The sequence below is a fragment of the Geotrypetes seraphini genome, chromosome 11 (assembly GCF_902459505.1).
Source record: "Geotrypetes seraphini chromosome 11, aGeoSer1.1, whole genome shotgun sequence".
Taxonomy (NCBI): domain Eukaryota; kingdom Metazoa; phylum Chordata; class Amphibia; order Gymnophiona; family Dermophiidae; genus Geotrypetes; species Geotrypetes seraphini.
Window position 1 is genome coordinate 112,094,927 of NC_047094.1, and position 22,239 is coordinate 112,117,165.

The 22,239-nt window shown below is 41.8% G+C and overlaps 1 protein-coding gene across 2 annotated transcripts in view; it reads left to right on the top strand.

Annotated features, from left to right (window-relative positions):
• Positions 1–22,239, top strand: part of SULF2 (sulfatase 2) — a 277,195-nt gene that overhangs the window by 206,567 nt on the left and 48,389 nt on the right. For both annotated transcript variants that reach the window (XM_033963557.1, XM_033963556.1), the window contains exons 5-6: positions 1,370–1,521; positions 13,688–13,857. In XM_033963557.1, the coding sequence (XP_033819448.1) occupies positions 1,370–1,521; positions 13,688–13,857 (322 nt within the window). The remainder of the gene's footprint in view (positions 1–1,369; positions 1,522–13,687; positions 13,858–22,239) is intronic.

Below are 22,239 nucleotides of genomic sequence, written 5' to 3' on the forward strand. Positions count from 1 at the left end.
TTCTGAAATTTCCCATGTCATAATATTTTCGTAATTGACTGACAAGAGAGTTCCACAGTTTAACCCCCGCACAGCAAAAAAAAACATTTTACTGGATTAGCATTTGTTTTTAATAACACTGAGTTCTCAGAACGCAGAGACCTAGTTGGTAAATAGTTTGACATCTTAACTCTTGAAACAATTCAGGTATGATTCCATACAAGAATTGATGGCAGATTATTATTGCTTTATACTAAGATCTGAAAACAACAGGTAGCCAGTGTAATTGTTGGAGATAGGGCGAAATGTGATCGTATTGTTGTTTTCTTACATGCTACACATATAAAACAGGGATGTCAAAGTCCCTCCTGGAGGGCCGCAATCCAGTCGGGATTTCAGGATTTCCCCAATGAATATGCATTGAAAGCAATGCATGCAAATAGATCTCATACATATTCATTAGGGAAATCCTGAAAACCCGACTGGATTGCGGCCCTCCAGGAGGGACTTTGACACCCCTGAGTAGAAAATCCTGCAAAAAAAAGCAGCCCCTGCCTGTCTCACGCCTACTTCCCATTTCTGAGGGGCGGGACCATCAGCAGCATGGCCTGACTATTATGCATTTTATGCAACATTGGTTGACAGGTCTTTAAGGAAACTGCTCTGCTGGACTGGGAAGGGAAGGGTGCTGCTAGACCTGGGGGCCCATCCATAAAAATTTGCCCAGGGCCCCATAGGTAGTTAAAACAGCCCTAATTCGCATAGGTTTAATATTGCACCCCCCCCCCCTAATGTAGCAGCTAATTTCAGTTTAAATAGATCACACAAATTCCTTGCAGAATAATGAACGCATTGAAGCGGTGTGGTTGCCATGTCTTAAATACAAGTTAAACCAAATAAAAACCCAGAGAGGGGGATGCATTTTTATTAGACTAATTTTGTGCATTTCATAACTGGTTATCAGGAGCTAAAACTTTCTTCCTTGGGTCAGGACAAAATGACAAAAGGTGATTGACATCGTGTTTTGATGTTTCTATAACCATAAAGCTCTATGACCTCACAATGCAGGTGTAAAGAGCCTTAGCCAATAGGGAGAGGGGGAGATAGTAGATGCTGCGGATGGGCAGACTGGATGGTCCATTTGGCCTTTTATCTGCCGTCATGTCTGTGTTTCTGTGACAAGGCCAGAAAAGGTAAGTGAATGGTAGGCATTCCAATGTCAAGGGGTAAAGGATGTGTCCTGCCGGCATTTTATGGTTTATGGTTATCTTTGACATACCGCCTTTCCTCCATGGACTTCAAACCGGTCTACAGTACGTTGAGTAGAACTCAGGTACTCTAAGTATTTTAGTAGCTCATATATTGTTTTGTTTTGGTTTTTTTTGTCCAGCTTTCTTTGGAAAATATCTTAACGAATACAATGGTTCCTATGTACCTCCTGGTTGGAAACAATGGGTTGGATTAATAAAAAATTCTCGATTTTACAACTATACACTTTGTCGAAACGGAATGAAGGAGAAACACGGGTTTGACTACTCTAAGGTATGTGACATCTCCCTTCTTGGCCTCTGTCACAAAGCACAAAAAGCGCCTCATGGCTGAAAGTCTAATCAAAGTTTCCATGTTTTTTTTTTATACACTTCTGCCCTAGCAAAATCAGTGCCAAAGCCTATAAAGTGACTGCATGCTCCAAATATATTGGGCCGTGCATTATCTCTTCATTGCAGAAGGGGGAACATTGTTTTGAACATACTTAACAGAGGTGTAAGCTCTAGATCCTGAGACTTTAATGCGGTATGGATGTCATTCAATTAAACCTATCTAGTATTTGTTTTATAAACAAAGTACAACACTTTTCCCCTAGTGTCCTGTTTCGCTGTCAGACTGATGACTAATGGAAATCCCAGTACATCGGTTTACAGCCATAAATATGGTAGTCATCTACCCAACTCTGAACACTAGCAAAGATAAATGTAGTAACAGTGTTATGTATAAAGTGTCATCTCTAAGTGACCTAGAAGAATGCGAGGACTGTCGATCCTTTCCTGGATCTTGTGTCAATGTGCCATATTTCCTTCAGGAAGCAAGAGGTCACCGTTCGGAGAAATAGGTATGGAGTGGAAGCTCCTGAACTTTGTACCGGATCTGATTTGAAGGACCCCCCTCCCCCCCCAGGTCAGTTGCTGACCAAGCCAGAGATTTGGGGCATCAGTGAACAAGGGCAAAACCTGAACATGGCCAGCAAAGTTCTCTTCTGTGAGCTACGGCTGGAGTAGAATAGATCAAATGCTTTTTACGAACAATCCCTGAAGTCTGTTTTTGCTAGTGGACCAAACTTTTTCCACAGAGACACCAGAAGGAAAAGAAAGGGGACTTGTATACCCGGTGACATAGTAAGAGTAGGAGGCACCCGGGGCACCCCCACTCGTACTCTCCCTTCCCCCCTCCCATTATCTCTAAATCTTCACCGTTGTGAGTAGCTTCTCCAGCTCCTTGCGGAAGCATTGGATTTCCCTCTGATGTCATTTCCGGGCCCCATGACCCGGAAGCGATTCAGAAGGGAAACCGGGCTGGCACAAGCAGCAGGCAAGAGAAGTGGTTTGCGCTAGAGAGGATCTACAGAGGTACGGGATGGGGGAGGGATGGTGCAAGTGTGGTGTAGCAGGGCGGAGAGGTGCTGGTGCCCCCACCGACACAGTACCCGGAGCAGTCCGTCCCCCCCTTACTATGCCACTGTGTATATCGTCTTTTTGTGCCTTTGACATTCAGAGCTGACATTCAATGTGGTGGGCACTGGAGGATTAAGCGACTTGCCCAGACTCACGAGGAGCAGCACGGGGATTTGATCTCACAACCTCTGGATGCAGAGGCAGCAGCTCAACCAGTGAGACACAACCAGTCAGAACCACTGGATTCTCCTCCCCTCAAGCACGGGTATATATTTTTATTTTCGAAGCATTTGAGAGACAATCTAAAAGACAATTATTTTTAAAAAAGCAATGTTTCCTAAAATAAAGTATTTGCAATTTCTCAAAGCAGGTAGCAAATGAGTCACTGAATCTTCTTTGAGCTCACCTGTCCTCCTCTCCGCTCCCCCTCGCTCCTTCCCTGCCCCCCTACTTCCGCACGCCCCTTCCTTTCCCCACGTACCTCTTTAGCGTTCCCGGCGCGAGCCACAACCCCAACCTGCTGCTTGCGCCAGTTTCGGCTCTTCCTCTGATGTCACTTCCTGGGTGAGGGCCCAGGAAGTGACATCAGAGGAAGAGCCGACACTGCCCCAGATGCCTCGCACCCTCACTGCGCCCCTGTTTGAGCTGCAAGAGAGAAGAGCTCTACTTGCCTTGCAAAAGAGCAGGCATTCTCGAAGCGCTCGCAGAGAACAGCAGAGGCCAAACGTTTTACATCTAACTTATTATTATTGAAATAGATTTTTAAGCAGCTTTTGGTCCCCTGGGAGCTGTCACAAGGGCAACAGCATAGCAAGCAATGACACGGATGCTGGCAGTTGGCAGGTGCAATGTACGAGGTGCCACTTGCAACATCCAGGCTTCAAAACAAATATGGCCGTGACTTTCTTGATGGCTCCCAGCAGTGGGAAGCATTGCAGGGAAGCTGTATAAGGATGCAAAATTAATTAATTTAAGAACATTTTTGCTGTCCTGTGAGGTGCACTTATAGCCCCTGTGTAGTGTTATTTGTATTGGATACATAAGTCACAGATTTATGTATCCAGGGGACAAATTCTGTCCCTGTGTCATTCTCTACTACACATATTTGTGTCAAAATTAAAAACCGGCACAAAACACCTATGAAAGATGTAATATACTGCACTGTGAAGCAAAGGATAAGACACAGAATTGAGGCAGGGAGAAGAACTTGCTTTCAGGCCTTCACTTGAAACCATCTGCCCCAGCTGGTGTTCATCGGCCAACCACCTTTTTTTTTTTTTTTTCCATTAATAATTTTATTAGTTATGAACCAAACCTTAACCCACATTCCAATTGCGCACTAGGGGTCATAGCAAAGCTGTAAATCCAGCTACAGTTAATTATCCCCAAGTCATTAAGAAGGGTATCACGACCAGGACAAAGGAAGTCATCCTGCCACTGTATCGTGCTATGGTGCGCCCGCACCTGGAGTACTGTGTTCAGTTCTGGTCGCCGTACCTCAAGAAGGACATGGAGGTACTTGAGAGGGTCCAGAGAAGAGCAACTAAGCTAATAAAGGGCATGGAGGACCTCTCATATACTGACAGACTGAAAAAGCTAGGGCTTTTCTCCCTGGAAAAGCGGAGACTTAGAGGAGACATGATAGAAACCTTCAAGATCATGAAGGGCATAGAAAAAAATAGACAGGGACAGATTTTTCAAATTAAGGAGATCAATAAGTACAAGGGGGCACTCAGAGAAATTGAAAGGGGAGAGGTTTAGAACAAACGCCAGGAAGTTGTTTTTTACACAGAGGGTGGTGGATACATGGAACGCGCTACCAGAGGATGTGATAAACAGGAGCACGCTACAGGGGTTCAAAGAAGCTTTGGATAGGTACTTGGAAGACAAAGGGATTGAGGGGTACAGATAAGAGTAGAGGGATGGGATTAGAGGTAAGTTACAAAATTAATCAGGGACCACTGTTCAGGCACTGGGCTTGATGGGCCGCCGCAGGAGCGGACCGCTGAGCAAGATGGACCTCTGGTCTGACTCAGCGGGGGCAACTTCTTATGTTCTTAGTGGAGAAAGGGTGACTTTAAATGCACAACCGCCTGTCTCGAAAGTAGGATAAACGGCATCCACTATATGACAGCCTCCTATTTATTTATTTGAAACCTCTGAGCAATTAGGTTTTTATATTGCAAACTGCCACCTATAGTCACCCGGCTGACATATTTTTGTACATCGACAGAAAAAAAAAACCCCAAAAATCTGGCTGGGAGACCACTTATTTTGTTTGAATGTCAAGTTTTGATGGCTTTCCTAAATTGTCCAATTGTGATGATTTTAAGATTGGATGCATCGAGTCAAAAGTGACACACAATTCCCCAGCAAGGTTTGCAGCTATCCTAATTTGCATCTGTAACAGCGCTCCAAGTCTGCTGATTTGAAATGAAGCTCGATACCATTCCAATCAATCAACTGGAGATCAAATTCACAAATAAACAAATTGTTCTTCCTTCCATCAAAGTGTCTTATCTAAGGATTATGACTGAGAGCTAAGATGGATATAAAGTAGGGACATCTTGTTTTAAAAACAATGCGAAAACATGGATAGTTCTATTATTTTTGTGTCATTTCACATCCAAAGTGGCAGAAACAAACTACGATATTTTGTCAATGATGACATTTAGGCATAGAAACGTACAGTAACATAGTAAATGACATAGAAACATGATGGCAGATAAAGGTCAAATGGCCCATCCAGTCTGCCCATCCACTGTAACCATTATTTCTTCCTCTCTCTAGGAGATCCCACGTGCCTATCCCAGGCTTTCTTGAAATCAGACAGTCTCTGTCTCTGCCACCTCATCCGGGAGACTGTTCCACACCTCTACCACTCTTTCTGTAAACAATATTTCCTTAGATTACTTCTGACCTCTTAATGTCATCCTATGCCCTCTCATTCCAAAGCTTCCTTTCAAATGAGACTCAACTTGCGCGCATTTACGCCATATAGGTATTTAAACGTCTCTATCATATTTCCCCCTCTCAGTATACATATTGAGATCTTTAAGTCTATCCCCATACACCTTATGGCATAGACCACCAACCATTTTTGTAGCCTTCCTCTGGACCGACTCCATCCTTTTTATATCTTGTTGAAGGTGCAGTCTCCAGAATTGTACACAATGTTCTAAATGAGGTCTCGCCAGAATCTTATACAGGGGCATTAATACCTCCTCCAGTCTGTCCAGTGAGGAAACAGAATTCTACTCACCGCTTCATGCAGCTTGCACCCCTCTATGCCCTGTTTTAAAGTGCAAAGTTAATTTTAATTTGATTCCATGATCTTTCTGAATAAGAATCCTCTGTTTTTGTCCCCCTCCCACATTGGATTTCTAAACCTCAAGTGCATTAGTTTCTACCAGTGATTCCCAAATCTGTCCAGGGGAACCTCAGTCTGTTTGGCAGTTAAAATTTTGTTCAGTTCCAAAATTTTTATTGAAATTTGATATAATAAACATACATGCAAACAGGAGAGAATATAAATTCTGAAAAGCTTGTTTATAAATTATATCATCACGATGCAAAGGGTATTCATGAAATTTCTAAGAAGAACTAACCCCAAACCCTCCCATCCCATTTGCAGAGAGTGAAAAACCATACACACATTCATACCTATACATACATACTTATCCATTCTTTAATAACACTCGACCATTGTCTTCATATTCTTGTATAGGTGACCACAACCTTTGGAGTTTAGTCTGCTTGCCTCTCTCTTCCATTATGGCTGCCTCATATTCACCAATTAAGCAAATTGAGTTCCTCCCAAATTGAAATAAGACGCATCTTTCCATGTTTGGGTTTGGTTTTTTTTGTAAATCTTTATTAATTTTAATTTTAAAATATAAATAGTGCAATGCAATGAATTTAAACATAAATCAAGAAATGCACTTTAAATATGCAAATAATTTGAAAAACACTCATTTTCTCCCCCTCCCCCCCTTAACTAATAAAAATAGATATACATTTATAATTTTTAAGAATGGTTTGAATTGCAACAGCAGTAATTATTGCTATTAATTTCTTATTATCACTAGTCTTATCAGAAGAAGCTTCAAAGAGATTGAAAATTTCACCCACATATGTAACATTGTTTGAACATGACTCCACATCTGTTGCCAAAAATCATGAACCATGGAACAGTAAAATAACATGATCTAGTGTGCCTTTTTCATGACAACAATGCCAACATAAGGGGGAATATTCAGAGTTAAGCTTATTTAATTTAACAAGAGTCCATACTAAGCGTCTAACCACAAAAAATAGAGATTGTTTCATAGAAGCAGATTGACACCATCGGAGACGCTTGAGGAATATAAGTCTCCATTGATCATCAGATATAGAAGCAGTTAATTCACGCGACCAAATGTCACCTAGTCCATCTGTATTTCGTTTTTGTTCCAGTTGTACTAATATTTTGTACCAATTTGATGCATGATCTAGTCCCGTAATCACTTTACACAGTGAAAGAATGCTTGGTTTAGAAGATTTTACTGGGATTTTTGAACAAACAATAGCATGGCGAAATTGTAACCACTTGAAGCTGTGTGAAAAGCTGACATGACTCGCACGCAACTCTGAAAAGCATTTCAAACAATCTGATTATAATATATCTGACATTGTGTTCATCCATTCCTTCCATATAATGCGTTTTCCATCCATGCAAATATTCCCGTTTCTCCAAAGAGGGCATAAGTTCGATCTTCCAAAAGGAATATCTAGTTGAGTCAATTTCACCAAGTGCCCTTTGAGTAGATCTTACTATAGGGTTTAGTTTCAGATTCTGGGTGGAGTAAATTATGCTCTAATAAGTACCACTTCGGTCAATTGTGCTGCTGATCAAGTGTTGGCCAATACATAGCTTGTTTCAATATATAAGCGCTGTGATATTTGTAAAGATGAGGACATTTTAATCCACCACAGTCTTCAGTACTCTGTAAGGTTTTGAAAGTGATTCTTGGTTGCTTGTTTTGCCAAATGAATCCTACTAATCTCTTTGTCTAGATCTTTATACAAGGTCGGAGAAAAATAAATAGGAATCATGATCAAGTAATACAGAATTGTTGGAGCTATGGTCATTCGCACGGTTTCCTCACACACACCCCTCCCCCACCAAGATAACTATTTGGGCATCAATTTTCTTATTAGATCTTTTATAGTACCAAGCAATTTAAGCTCATTTGCTTTAATTGTGTCATCAAACATGGAACCTACTTGTATTCCCAGATATGTAAAGCCATCTGGCTGCCACTTGAAAGGAAACTCCCTGAAAAGGTCTTGATCGCTTAACACATTGATTGGCCACAGCATTGGCAGTTACAATTTAATGTGAAAATGTGTAGAGCGGCAATTCCCAACCTGTCGTGGGGGAATCGCAGCCGGTCAGGCTTTCAGGATATTTGCAATGGATATCCATGAGATGGATTTGCAAGTTCTCCATATTATGAATATCCATTGTGGATATCCTGAAAGCCTGACCGGCTGCGATTCCCCCAGGACAGGTTGGGAATTGTTGCTTTACACATTTTCACAAAAAATTGTAAGTGCCAAATGTTAGACCAGGGCTGCCCAAGTCCGGTCCTCGAGATCTACTGGCAGGCCAGGTTTTCAGGATATCCACAACAAATATGCATGAGAGAGATTTGCCTGCACTGTCTTCTTGATATGCAAATCTCTCTCTCATGCATATTCATTGTGGATATCCTGAAAACCTGGCCTGCCAGTAGATCTCGAGGACCGGACTTGGGCAGCCCTGCATTAGACTATTCTAAATTTTGAAGATCGTTTCTCATGTTGTTACCTTTTCTCCACGATGTCCACTCTTACAGAACTGGGTCTCATTGAATCAAATGGGACTTTGTGGTAAAATAACCCATCTTAATGGTAGTCCATGTTGATAACTTCCTCCTTTAGTAAGGCTACCAGTAGTTCTAAAATAGGATTATTTATTTATCCTAGAATGCCAGTCCTAGTTATCCAAACTTGTGTTCTGGGTCTTTGTATGATTCTGTTTAATACCAATTGTCATTCTAGAAACATGTTGAAAAGCCTGGCATGCGGTCTAGTCTATACTCTGCTGCCAAGTTGTTTTGGTAGTGCAAGATTGATGCTCCTCATTCCTAATTCTGGTAACAACAGGAGCAGCCAAACTAAGCAGAGAATCAAATTCAGCCCAACCCCTCCCCCCCAAGTTTGGCAATATGCGATGCTGTTATAGTTTAAGAACATAAGAATTGTTGCTGCTGGGTCAGACCAGTGGTCCATCGTGCCCAGCAGTCCCCCAGGTCAAAGACTAGTGCTCTAAATGAGTCCAGCCTCACCTGCATACGTTCCGGTTTAGCAGGAACTTGTCCAACTTTGTCTTAAATCCCTGGAGGGTGTTTTCCCCTATAACAGCCTCTGGAAGAGCGTTCCAGTTTTCCACAACTCTCTGGGTGAAGAAGAACTTCCTTACGTTTGTACAGAATCTATCCTCTTTCAACTTTAGAGAGTGCCCTTGGAGAGGGTGAACAACCTGTCTTTATCTGCTAAGTCTACTCCCTTTAATATTTTGAATGTTTCGATCATGTCCCCTCTCAGTCTCCTCTTCTCAAGGGAGAAAAGGCACAATTTCTCTAGCCTCTTATTGTACGGCAACTTCTCCAGCCCCTTAACCATCTTAGTCACTCTTCTCTGGACCCTTTCATGTATGGCGACCAGTGCTGGACGCAGTACTCCAAGTGAGAGCGCACTATGGCCTGGTACAGCGGCATGATAACCATCTCTGATCTATTCGTGATCCCCTTCTTTATCATGCCTAGCATTCTGTTCGCCTTTTTCGCCACTGCGGTACATTGTGTAGACGGCTTCATCGACTTGTCGATCAGAACTCCCAAGTCTCTGTCCTGGGAGGTCTCTCCAAGTACTGCCCCAGACATCCTGTATTTGTGCATGAGATTTTTGTTACCGACATGCATCACTTTACACTTATCCACGTTGAACCTCATTTGCCATGTCGATGCCCATTTCTCCAGCTTGATTATGTCACGTTGCAGATCTTCGCAATCCCTCTGTGTCTTCACTGCTCTGAATAACTTTGTATCATCCACAAATTTAATCACCTCACTCGTCGTATCAATGTCCAGATTGTTTATAAAGATGTTGAAGAGCACGGGGCCAAGCACCGAGCCCTGCGGCACCCCACTGAATAGAAACGCTTAATAAAAACTGAATGCTTTTCTTTTTCATGCAGAATCCATATACAGTACTTCCCCGAAATTCACAGGGAGTTCCATTCCAGGAACGCCCACGAATTTTGACAAACCGTGAATGCGGTTTTTCAGCTGATCGAAGGCAGGAGGCTGAATTGTACTTTCGATGCCGGGCACATTTTCCAACCGCTTCTTCCTGGTACTAAAGTCATGGTTACACCAATCGGGAGCTGCTTTGACACGCCAGATAGTGTGTCAAAGCAGCTCCTGATTAGGGTATCCATGATTTTAGTACCAGGAAGAAGCGGTCGGAAAATACCGCAAATTACTGAGTCCGCGATTTTGTGAATTGCGAATTTGTGGGGATTTATTGTAGTTCATCTATGGACTTTGTTAATATTAAATAAACGCTTCTTTCGAAGAAAACTCTACCATATTGTTTCTACCTCTTCCCTCACTTTCCTCCCGTTTATGGTTTTATTTTTATCTCAATGTACTTTTCAGTTTACCTGATCCCTTCTTTCCCTTATTTGTTCCAGTTCATCAGTTTGTTATGCATTTCCCATCTAATAATTTAGTTATTTAAAAATGTTTTTTTGAATCATTTTCTTTTAATGAATATTTTTTACTGTAAATCATTTAGACACCTGTTTGATAAATGGTATATCAAGGAATAAAGAAACTTGGCACTGGTTCCAGTACTGACCACTGAAGTATTCCTCTTTGCACCTTTCTTTCCTTCAAGTGAATTCAGCTTATCGCCTGTCATCTGCCTGTCAACCACTTTCCAGTTTTGGGTTGTAATTTCAGCCTGCTCAGTTTATTCATGAGACTCGTAAGGAACCGTATCAAAGGCTCGACTGAACACCAAATAATATGCTTCTAACGTGTATCCTCGATCCAGTTCTGAGGTCACCCAGGCAAAGAAATCCAATCAAATTTCTTTGGTGTGATTTTCTTTTGGTAAAATCCATCTTGCCTAGGATTTTGTTATCTATTGGACTCGAGAACATTTGCTTTTTTTTTTTTTCTTTGCCTCCATTATTTTCTAATCAACAAGGAGATGCTTACCAGACTATAATTTCTCACCTCTTCTCTCTCAACATTCCCATGATGAGGTACCCCATCGTTCTTTTCCACGTGCTTATTCACCAAAGTACACGCAGAGCAAAAAAATATCGCACGTGAAAACAAAGCAATATGGGCCAGATTCAGTAAATAGCACCAGGAAAACTCAACGCTCGACGTTATTGTATAAAAGGTACTCCAGGACGAGTGTTCTTTATAGCATAGCACCTAAAAAGATTCCCATACTCGGTTTTGGGTGCAAGAACTTAACACCAACGCAGTGGCATAGTGAGGATGACAGGCGCTTGGGGGGGGGGCTCTCTATCGCTCCCCCATACCTCTTTAACGTTCCTGGCACGAGCTTAACCCCAACATGTTGCTTGTGCCAGTGTCTGCTCTTACTCCGATGTCACTTCGTAGGCCCGGATCCAGGAAGTGACATCGGAGGAAGAGCTGACACTGGTGCGAGCAGCAGGTTAGGGCTGCTGCTTGTGCCAGGAATGTTAGAGGAATGAGGGAAGGGGCACCCACAGTAATGAGGAGCAGAGAGGAGGATGGATGCTGGCAGGCCCACCAAGATGGCACCCCACCCCCTTTATTATGCAACTGCACCAACAGAAACCTGGTGTAAATCCTGGCGTGCAAGCTGATTGCAGATGCTGGGAATTCTGTAATACTCTGCGCATCTTTTGAGAATGCCCCCCCCCCCTTTTGGGGTGCGCACTTTGGAATTTTGGCACGCAGCACAGCATGCAGCCAAATGCACATACGACCCACTACTTAGTGCCAATTCCCGTCAATAATTGTTGGCCCTCAATTATTGCTGCTTAATTTGGCTCATTGATCAAGTAGGTTGTGGGTGCATTCCAGCATCGTATGCAAATTTGGGCAAACCTGTATTGAATCCTAGGGTATACTTCCCAAAATTAAATAAAAATGAATTAAATTAATAACAAAGGTAAAAAGGAATTGTCTACACACATTCCTAGGGTAAGAATGGAGGTAGTGTAGCTGGTGACTAAAGGGTTCTGTATTGTTCTTTGTGGAGCTCCTCATTCAACAGACCAGCCCCATCTTAAGCTATGTTTTCAATAAGTCAAGGAAGAAACAGTTTAAGTGATCCATTAATTACTTCTGACAGGTTAAGATAACAAAAGTTAAAAATAGTATCTTAGGCTAAAGCATACAGAATTTTTCTTCTGGCTTAACTAGGATTATCTGCTAGTTTTGTAGCTCACTGGTAGGTTCCTTAGTCTAGAGTAGGGGTCTCAAAGTCCCTCTTTGAGGGCCGCAATCCAGTCGGGTTTTCAGGATTTCCCCAATGAATATGCATGAGATCCATGTGCATGCACTTCTTTCAATGCATATTCATTGGGGAAATCCTGAAAACCCAACTGGATTGCGGCCCTCAAGGAGGGACTTTGAGATCCCTGGTCTAGAGTGTTCAAAGTTCAAATTGCAAGATCTTCAGACGATGAAATTGGCCCTTTTGAAGATTCTTTCTTGTTATTTGTTCACGAAGGAGGTTAGAGAACTTGCCCAGGGAGGGGGGGAAGAGACCCAAACGAACTCGAGTGATGCAGTATGTAATATGATGGTTAGGTAAAGAATTTTTTAAAATGGCGATTGCTGTCTCACTAGGATAGTTTGCTGACACAATCCCCTATATTACCCTCCCCCATCCCTTTTACAAAGCCGTGTTAGTGGCTGCCGGGTAACTGCCCCAAAGCCCATAGGGATTTAAAGGGCTTTGGGGCTTTTGCCGCATGGCAGCCGTTAGCGCAGATTTGTATAAGGGGGGGAGGGGGTTAGTGCGTTAAAATTGGAAATGTGGTTTTTGCTGGCAGAGAAACTTGTTGCTTACCTGGTTCCTAAGCATTTGAAATTATAAAAACTGATTCATTGGACTAACCTGGTAATTCCAATTGCATTAATCTGTCTTACTTCCCAGCTTTACTTAACAGGAATGATTAGGGATAGTTCGTTAATGCACTTAAAAACAAAAACAAAAAAATTAGCATGTGCTAAATCGATTTCATGCACATTTACCCACAAATTAATATGAGTTAATGTATGTGAAAACATCCTTAAATATTAAAACATGTGAAATGAACTTAACAAATGTCAAAAAATTGGGAGGGAGGGGGGTTAGAGAATTCCAAAAATGAAAAATTTTTCAGTGTACATTCCTAGGAATAATCATGAAATAAAAGCAAATTTATTTTGTCCTGGTGTGAAACTTGCCTTTTTTTTTTATCAAACCAGCTCCATGAAATCATAATTCTTTATTTTTAAAAGAAATTCTGCTCATATTGACCTGCAGATCAATCAGATTCTGTTGGGTTCCATGGGGAAGGTAATTTTCAAAAGATATTTACCTAGGTAAAAATGCTGGCTGAAAATTGCCCACTCTTCACTTGGCTACGTTTTTACATGTGGACATTTCACTCTATAAATGGCCCCTTTTACAAAGCCCTGGTAGCAAGTCCCAGTGCAGAAAATATAACACAGCCCATAAGAACTGAATGGGCTGTGTCGCATGTGCTGCACCAGGAATCGCCATCACAGCTTTGTAAAAGGGGCCCAAAGCGAGTAGCGTTCCCAGCAGAAAATAATGGTACTGATTTTCACATGATCAGCTTCAGTGTTAGAGAAAATGAGGAGCGTTAAGGAGCTCAAGTTCTCCCCCTCTGTTTGAACTGTTAGAATGGTTTTGTCTTTCTTTTTAAGGATTACTTGACTGACCTGATCACCAACGACAGTATTAGTTTCTTCCGAATGTCAAAGAAGATGTATCCTCATCGGCCGGTTCTGATGGTTATTAGCCACGCAGCTCCGCACGGGCCTGAAGACTCGGCCCCCCAGTACTCGCATCTCTTCGCCAATGCATCTCAGCACATGTAAGTAACAGTGAGCCAAGCACGGCCCAAGAAGAAACTTGTACATATCTTTAGAAATCTTTCATTGATGAAGAACAGTAAACGACCCGGACTGGGTAAAATGCAGACCTCACAGATTTTAACCGCACGCCCTTAAAAATCTGCTTACCTCAGTTTTGAAAGCTGCAGTTTGTAGATTCATTTTATCTGTGATGGACCTGTAAACGAGGATTCCACAGATCTCATGGATGTCTACCACACGGCCTTAAAAAGAAAGCGGCCTTGGCATGGGATCTGCAGGGGATCCATGTTTTAACTCTCATGGACCTCACGGATCCTCCTCACCCCATGTATCCTCATATTACCCCCGTGAGGTCCACAAGAGTTATAACGAGGATATGTAGAGTCAGTGGGATCTGTGAGGTCCGCAGGGGTTAAAAAAACAAAAACAAGGATCTCTGGGGACCCCACACCATGGCCGCTTTCTTTTTGAGGCCATGCGCTTCTAGTTCCGTGGGGGTCCATGTTTTAATTTCTACACTTGCTGATTTCTTTTCTCTGTGGATGGGATTGGGAGAGGGCAAAACGCAGACCCTGAAGAGATTCTCATTTTAACTCCCGCTCACCCCCGAAGTGAGCAGTTTTTTTTAAGGACGTGCGGTTAAGATCCTCAAGGTCCGCGCAGTCCTCGTTTTACCCAACCTAGTGAATTACAGTATGCTGAGGGAAATGAATGGACTAGGAGAGTGCATTTAAATATTTTTATTTCATTAAGGTTTTTGCTTTTTAGCATGTTCTATGTCATTGTAACACATGCAAAACTGACCTAAATATCTTTGAATTGTGCGGTATCTTTTTTTTGTCTGTTCAAATGGGAAGGGCACAGAACCAAACAACAAATTTCGCTGGTGTTTCACTGTCATTTTAAAAAGAGACCGCATGTCCTTGACGTGGAAGTACTTCCAGATTTAAACATCGTTCTCCGTTTGATTGACTCCCTGTTCTTTCTGTATAAGGCCCAGTGTTCTAGGATTTTAGAGTGGCATTGGGAGATGTTAACTAAAAAGATTAATCGTAAAAATTCAGGGTTTATTTAAACCTTGTGGCTTTAGCTCTGAAAGGCTTTTGTTTTTGGTTTTTTCCACTGCTGAGCAGCAGAAATGAACACATTAGAAACTTGGCCTTACTCATGGGAGAAATAATGGTGGATTTTTAGCTCATGTCTTTTAAGTAGGAAGCTGGCTGACAGAGCAGGGCGTGGGTCCCTTGAGAAGCCATGTTTACCACAGAGCCTTATCCACTTCACCCGTGCTGCCAACTTATCTCCACGCGTCGGAAAACCCAAATGACTGAACCTGATTTTCTTATTTAGAAACACCTGAATATATTTTTTTAAACCAAGCAAGGATGAAAGCCCTTTTCCTTGTTTCCATCTGGCTTTTACATTTTGAAATGAAACTAAAGACTTAAGAAAAAAAATTAAAATGAAGAATCAGTGATTTTAGCGACTGAAAACATTATTCTAGACCAGTGATTCCCAACCCTGTCCTGGAGGAACACCAGGCCAATCGGGTTTTCAGGCTAGCCCTAATGAATATGCATGAGAGAGATTTGCATATGATGGAAGTGATAGGCATGCAAATTTGCTTCATGCATATTCATTAGGGCTAGCCTGAAAACCCAATTGGCCTGGTGTTCCTCCAGGACAGGGTTGGGAACCACTGTTCTAGACCAAAAGAAAAAGCATGTAGCACATTTTGTAAAGATATTTTGAAAAGAAGGCTAGCTTTCTTCATTTGCCTATTAAAAGTTCTCCGGGGCCAAGAGTGTGGAAAGCGGACTGCTTAACTATTGAACTTTTCTTATTTAAGCCCAAGCGGTAATGAGAATGGAACCTGTACAAGTAATAGTGTGGGTCCATGTTTTCAATTATTAACCCCCTTCCTTTTATAAAACCGTAGCGTGGATTTATAGCGCCAGCCACGGCAGTAACAGCTCCAACGCTCGTAGGAATTCTATGAGCGTCAGAGCTTTTTATCGCCGTAGCCAGTTCTAAAAACCGCACTACGGTTTTGTAAAAGGTGTGTGTGGGGGGGAGGTAAATAAGTGGTTTCCTTTTGTCTGCTTTCTGGTTAGGCTGAAGATTGCTGACTAGTAGGGCGGGGCTTTTCAAATGGATTCTTTCCCAGGACTAACTAATGTGTTTTTTGAGCCAGTCAGGATACAAAAAAAGACAAGTCAGGATACAAAAAAAGACAAGCGCAGAGAAGGAGCCAGGGAAATGCGCTTGTCTTTTTTTTCCTAATTCCACTGTGTCTTTTTTGAGATGCGGTGACCAGAATTGCACACAGTAGATTGGATATTGTGTCCTTTACCGACTGCTGCAACTTTTTCTTTTGATATGGAATCTGGCACTCCACCTGCTCAGGTTTCCCTGGTGGATAATTAGTTCATTGTTTCAAGAATGGCGAGTCTAAAAAGAGAGTATCTCGGTTGCGCAAGTTCACACAGGAGGCCCTTTGCAAGCTGGATGGAGTGGATAAACATTGCCGCTGTGCTCTTGAAAAGACTAACCCCCCTCTTGTATTAAACTGTGCTAGCAGTTTGTAGCACAGTGAGCTGCGCTGAATGGCCCGCACTGCTCCCGACGCTCATAGAGTTTCCTATGAGCGTCGGGAGCAGCGCGGGCCATTCAGCGCGGCTCTCTGCGCTGAAAAACTGCTAGCGCAGTTTAATAGAAGAGGGGGTAAGGTTGAGACAGAACCTCCACTTAAAACTTTTGTAGGCTTCTAACACTTCTTCATCAAGAAGAATTTGACTTTACCCTGAAAGCTTGTATTGATGGGAAATGTCAAGATCTAAGGATTTTAAATTTATCCTCCCAGAATTTATTTTTTTTATTTAAAAACTTTATAGACCATCTGGAGTCTCGGCGGTTTCCATATAAACATACATAAAGCAAAAGCAAAGAGTAATACAAATCACTCTTCAAAATAACAGCAAAGCATATTAAAATAGGACCTACAAATTCTTCAGTAACATATTTAATAAGATGTTACTAAAATGCCCAGACGGTAGGAAAGACAAATCAAAAGTATGCGTCTACAAACAAGCTTGGTTTTCAACATCTTCTTAAAGCTGTAGCGATCTGCACATAATCTTAGTTGCCCAGTAAGCTCGTTCCAGCTTCAACACTCGTAGAATTCCTATGAGCGTTGGAGCTATTGCCGCCGTGACCGGCGCTAATATCCGCGCTAAGGTTTTGTGTAAAAAAAAAAAGAGGGGGGCTTTGAAAATCTCCCTCCCCCTAACCATGTGATTTGCTAAATTTACTGATTTTTTTTTTTTTTAATGCAGGGGATACTAATGAGCATAGAACCCCTGTGCCATAATTACAGTTGCCTTTGTTTGTTTTTTTAGGGAAATGACCTCTTGTTCTTTGGATTTGGATTTTTTTTAATTTTTTTTTTTTTGTCTGCCAATACAATTTTCTGTGCATGCATTTGTTGTTTAGAAACAAATTAAGAACACAAGAGTTGCCATACTAGGATAGACCAAAGGTCCGTCAAACCCAGCATCCTGTTTCCCAACATGGCCAACCCAGATCACAAGTACCTGGCAAGACCCCAAAGAGTAAAACATGTTATACTGCTTACTCGTATCCTAGAAATAAGCAGTGGATTTTCCCAAATCCATCTTAAAAATGACTTATGAACCTTTCTTTTAGGAAATTATCTAAACTTTTTTTTTTTTTTTTAGCCCTGCTAAGCTAACTGCTTTTATCACATTTTCTGGCAGTGAATTCCAGAGTTTAATTATACATTGAAGGACAGATTCTACAAAAGCCACCAGAAGTTAGGCAGTGGTAGCCACCCTATCTCTACCTAACTTAATTGGTTTAATTGATTTTAAGTGGCATGATAATTGGTCAAACCATTAAACCCCAATTAAAACCTTATTAAAAAAAAAAAGCTGCCGTTTCACAGCCTCCAGGATTAGCACTTAGGTCTCTGGCAGCTAGTGGCGCATAGTGATTCCAAGGCCCAGAAGTGGGTGTGGTTAGGGATGGTGTCGGATTTTGGCACCGGAAACGTAGGTGTAATACCATGGCCTACATTTCTGGCGCCTAGAGTCCTTGGGAGCCACGATTCTGGAAGTGATGTCTGTCAGTCGGGTGCCCAGCAGGTGCCGCACACAGAATCGGGGCCTGAGCGAAGAAATATTTTCTCTGACTACTTAGTAGCTTCATCGCATGCCCCCTAAACAAGCGATTCACATCACCCCATTCCACTCCACTCGGTATTGTATCGTATCAAATCTCCTCTCAGTCATTTCATCTCCATTTTTAGCCGCCTTAGCCTTTCCTCATAGGGAGGTCATCCCATTCATTTTATCGTTTTGTTGTCTTTTTTTTTTTTTGTAAATTCTTTATTGTTTTTCAAACTTTATCAGTGCTTTACAAATAATATAACATTAGAAGATTACATAAAATTCACCACAATACACAAATTGAATAGCACCCCCTCTCAATTATGAATACATTAAATCATATTATTTATATAGCATTATACTCAAATAATTAACTCCTCAAAATATCCTTCCCTCCCCTCCCCCCCCCCACCCTGGATGTTTAAGGAAATCTAAGAAAGAAAAATACATTACTATTATTGCGTATTAACAAATGCAGTCAACGGGCTCCATATTTTATTAAGTGCATTACTAAAACCCAAGCATTCCGCGTTCATTCTTTCATATTTGCATGTGTTACACACACTTGTCCACCAAAATGTGTAATTAAGTCTGTCATGACATTTCCAGTTTCTCGTGATCATTTGAATAGCTATTGCTGTCAGGATAAATAAAAGGCGGCTTTTGTATTTATCTAACACAGGCTTTACCTGTAACAACGTACCACAAATAATGGCTTCATATGATAAAGGAATAGATGACTCTAATATAAGATTGATCTGTCCCCAAATTGACCTCCAGAAATTAAGTATCATTGGACAAAAATATAACAGATGATCCAACGTCCCTATATTAATATGACAATGCCAGCATCTATTAGATTTTGACTTACCAAGTTTTTGTAACCGAACTGGGGTCCAAAAAATCCTATGCAACAAAAATAACCATGTTTGTCTCATAGATGCTTATGCTGTACATCTTAACCTCCAAGACCAAATTTGTGGCCATCGAGATGCAGAAATATACTGTTTTATCTCGATGCTCCAAATGTCTAAGACTATATTTTGGCTTCTTATTCAAAAATTCCGAAAATAATTTATACCACTGAGCGGCCTGGTGTCCTACTAAATCTGTCTGATAGAAAAGGATCTGCAAGCTATAATAAGTTTTTAAACTTTTCCATTCAGGGATCCCACTCTGAATAGCCTGCTTCAACTGCAACCACCTATACTGTTGAGATTTTAAAATGCCAAATGATTGTTGCAGTCGTTAAAAATCCAGCAGTTTCTCATTAGATATAACATCATCCAATGTTCGAATACTGGCCTGCATCCAATTCTTCCAGGCGATCCCAGCACTTGAATCTTGGAGTTTAACCATAAGGACTGTAAAGTAGATTTTATTATGTTGTCTTTTTTTCTAATTCCACTGTGTCTTTTTTGAGATGCGGTGACCAGAATTGCACACAGCCGCACCGCGGAGCATCTGCCGAAGATTTTCTCCCACTCTTCAGTTGAATTTGCAGGCTGCCACACTTCCCATCTCCCGTCTTCCTCCTGGTGAATTAGTCTCATGTTACCGTGATAAAAGAAAATCTAGGATTTGAGACCCTGCCAGAGAGAATCCAGGTTTTTCTTGTTAGTTGGCGCGGGTAGTATAATGGCCTTGAAATGAAACTAATCGGACGCTCTGAGCTACGCGAAACCCGAGGATTACTTCGGCTTTGGAGAGGATAGCGCAGCTGGGGATGGGGATTTCCTGCTTGCTTTTTTATGCTACCCTAGTCTTGACATGCATGAATATAACTTTCTGACCGACTGCCAGCACCACCACCATAGTCAATCAAACCAGATGCTGTAACATAATGCAAAATTTCTTAAAAGCTCATACTGATCTTTTCTTTGAAATACTGGATAGTGTAGAAATGTCAAGCCTTCCTTGGCTTTTCTCCCGTATGCAGGCAAGAATGGCTTTAGAATGGATCTAAATCTCAAAGGTTACCGAGCGATATCTGTTCAAAAGAAGGTCTCCGTTTGTTGTTTTACACGAGGATTTTTTTAGTTCAGCTTCTTTTGAGAAAATTGGAGCTACTGTACTGTAGAAGCCTAAAATAACTACGTATATATCCCAGTCGTGACTCGGTCACGTCTCTGTGATTGGGAATAAATCCAAGTCAAAAGAAAATGGCTTACCCAGCTGGGTAAGCCATTAGAACTGGGAAAAAATGATAAAGGAAGCAGAGAGCTCTGAGTTAAGAAGGTGTTCTCAGGGGAAAAAAAACAGTAATTGATGATTTTTTGGTGGTGATTTTACATGGTATGGAAATGGAGGTGGCAAACATCCCAAGATTATTTTTCTATTATTTATTTGCACAGCTGTTTGTATCATTTTCTCCCAATGTATGCCCTGCATGGTTGGTGTTGCCACAGACTTTTTAAATTAGCTCCTTATAACGCAGTGGTCTCAAACTCACGGCCCGCCAGGTCCTATTTTGTGGCCCACGATCAGTACTAGTGCTGCCCGCTCTTTGCAGCATCCTCCGGCTTCTCCCCTCCCCCCCCCCCAACCTCCCGCTCTTACCTTCAGATAATTATCGCTGCCTGCAGAGAGGATTGCCGGTGCTGTAGTGATCCTTGCAGGCTGCCATCGTCCTCAGCAGCACTTCCCCTCTACTTCGATCCAGCCACTGACATCAGAGGAGGGGTAGGACCACGACAGAGGGAACCAATGGCAGCCTGCAAGGAATGCTGCTGCGCCAGCGATCCTCTCTGCAGGCTGCGGTAATTAGCTGAAACTAAGACCGAGAGGCCAGGTGGGAAGCTGGAAGATGGAAAGAAGGGGTGAACATGCAGGCCTTAGGGGGGGGGAAGATTTATAAACTATAAAGAGTTTTTACCTCATGCAAAATTGTCATTTCTTTAATAAGACATTAACAATTTTTTCTGCGGCCCTCCTACCTACAAATCCAAAATGTGGCCCTGCAAAGGGTTTGAGTTTGAGACCACTGTTATAACGGGAAGGTTTTAATGGTTTTCTTAACTTTTTTAGGGTCAATCAATTATGTATGTAGAACATGATTAATACACAGAAATTAGGCTGCTACAATAAGATTGATTGACTATCATTTCAAACAGACCCAGGAAAATGCGAGCGGATTTTTAACATGTTTGGTCTTGATATAGCATTTGTTTCTCCTGTTTGTTGTTTTCTCACTTTTTCCATGAGAGCATCTTCTTAACTCAGTTGTTTGTAGCCATCTTCCCCTCTCGCCAGAGGTTCAAGATTGTGTGATCCACCTACTTCTCAGAGACGAGACATGAGTCATCATGAACCACTAACGAGGCCAACCCAACGAATATGTTCAGAGATGCAATCATGAGGCATGCCACTATTTTAAAAAGATCAAAGTAGAACAGCCGCCATCGATGAGCCAAATAACTGTACAACCAAAATATACGAGACTAGAGGTCAGCAGTACAATGAGGTTAAATGCAGTACAGACTAACCGAGTGGTTGGGTATTCTTTGAATGTGGGCTAGGCATCTAGTTTGTCCGATTTCTAGGAAGACCGCGTCTGGTGTATTTGTAGATGATAGGCAGATCTGTTTTGCATAAGAGGATACTATCAAACCACACTCTCAAAAAAGTTCACAGCAAAGTAAACATATAAATTGTGCAAAACAAACAGGGCTGTTTGGAAAATACTTATATTTTCACTGGGAATAGAGACCTCCGGTTGAACACCTCAAAGGCTTTTACTGTGAAAATTACCACGAGGTAGGAAAAAGCCTCAGATCCCCTCCTCCACCAAACAGACAGCTAAAGTCGTAAAAAAATGGAGGCTAAGCGGGGGTAAGGTTAAATCACCGGCATACAAAACCTCCTCGTTTAATATTTCACTAAGGGAAAGCCTTGTGCAATGCAAACCCAAGAGGTATCTAACTCGCCATCGATTCACCAGGAAAATAAATGTCTATTGGCAACTAATGCTCAAATAATCACAGTGGAACAATACTCATCTGAGATGGACAACAAAAAGCACACCACACATCGACGATGGCCAATGTTTCGCTAATTATAAGCTGCCTCAGGATGGTTAATCTTTCACTGGAGCTCCGAGTTTAAACATGGCCGCTCCTCAAACACACTGCATAAGAGGATTACATCTGTAGCAATCAAAGAAAATCGGAGGTTTGTGATGGATTAAGCAATGGG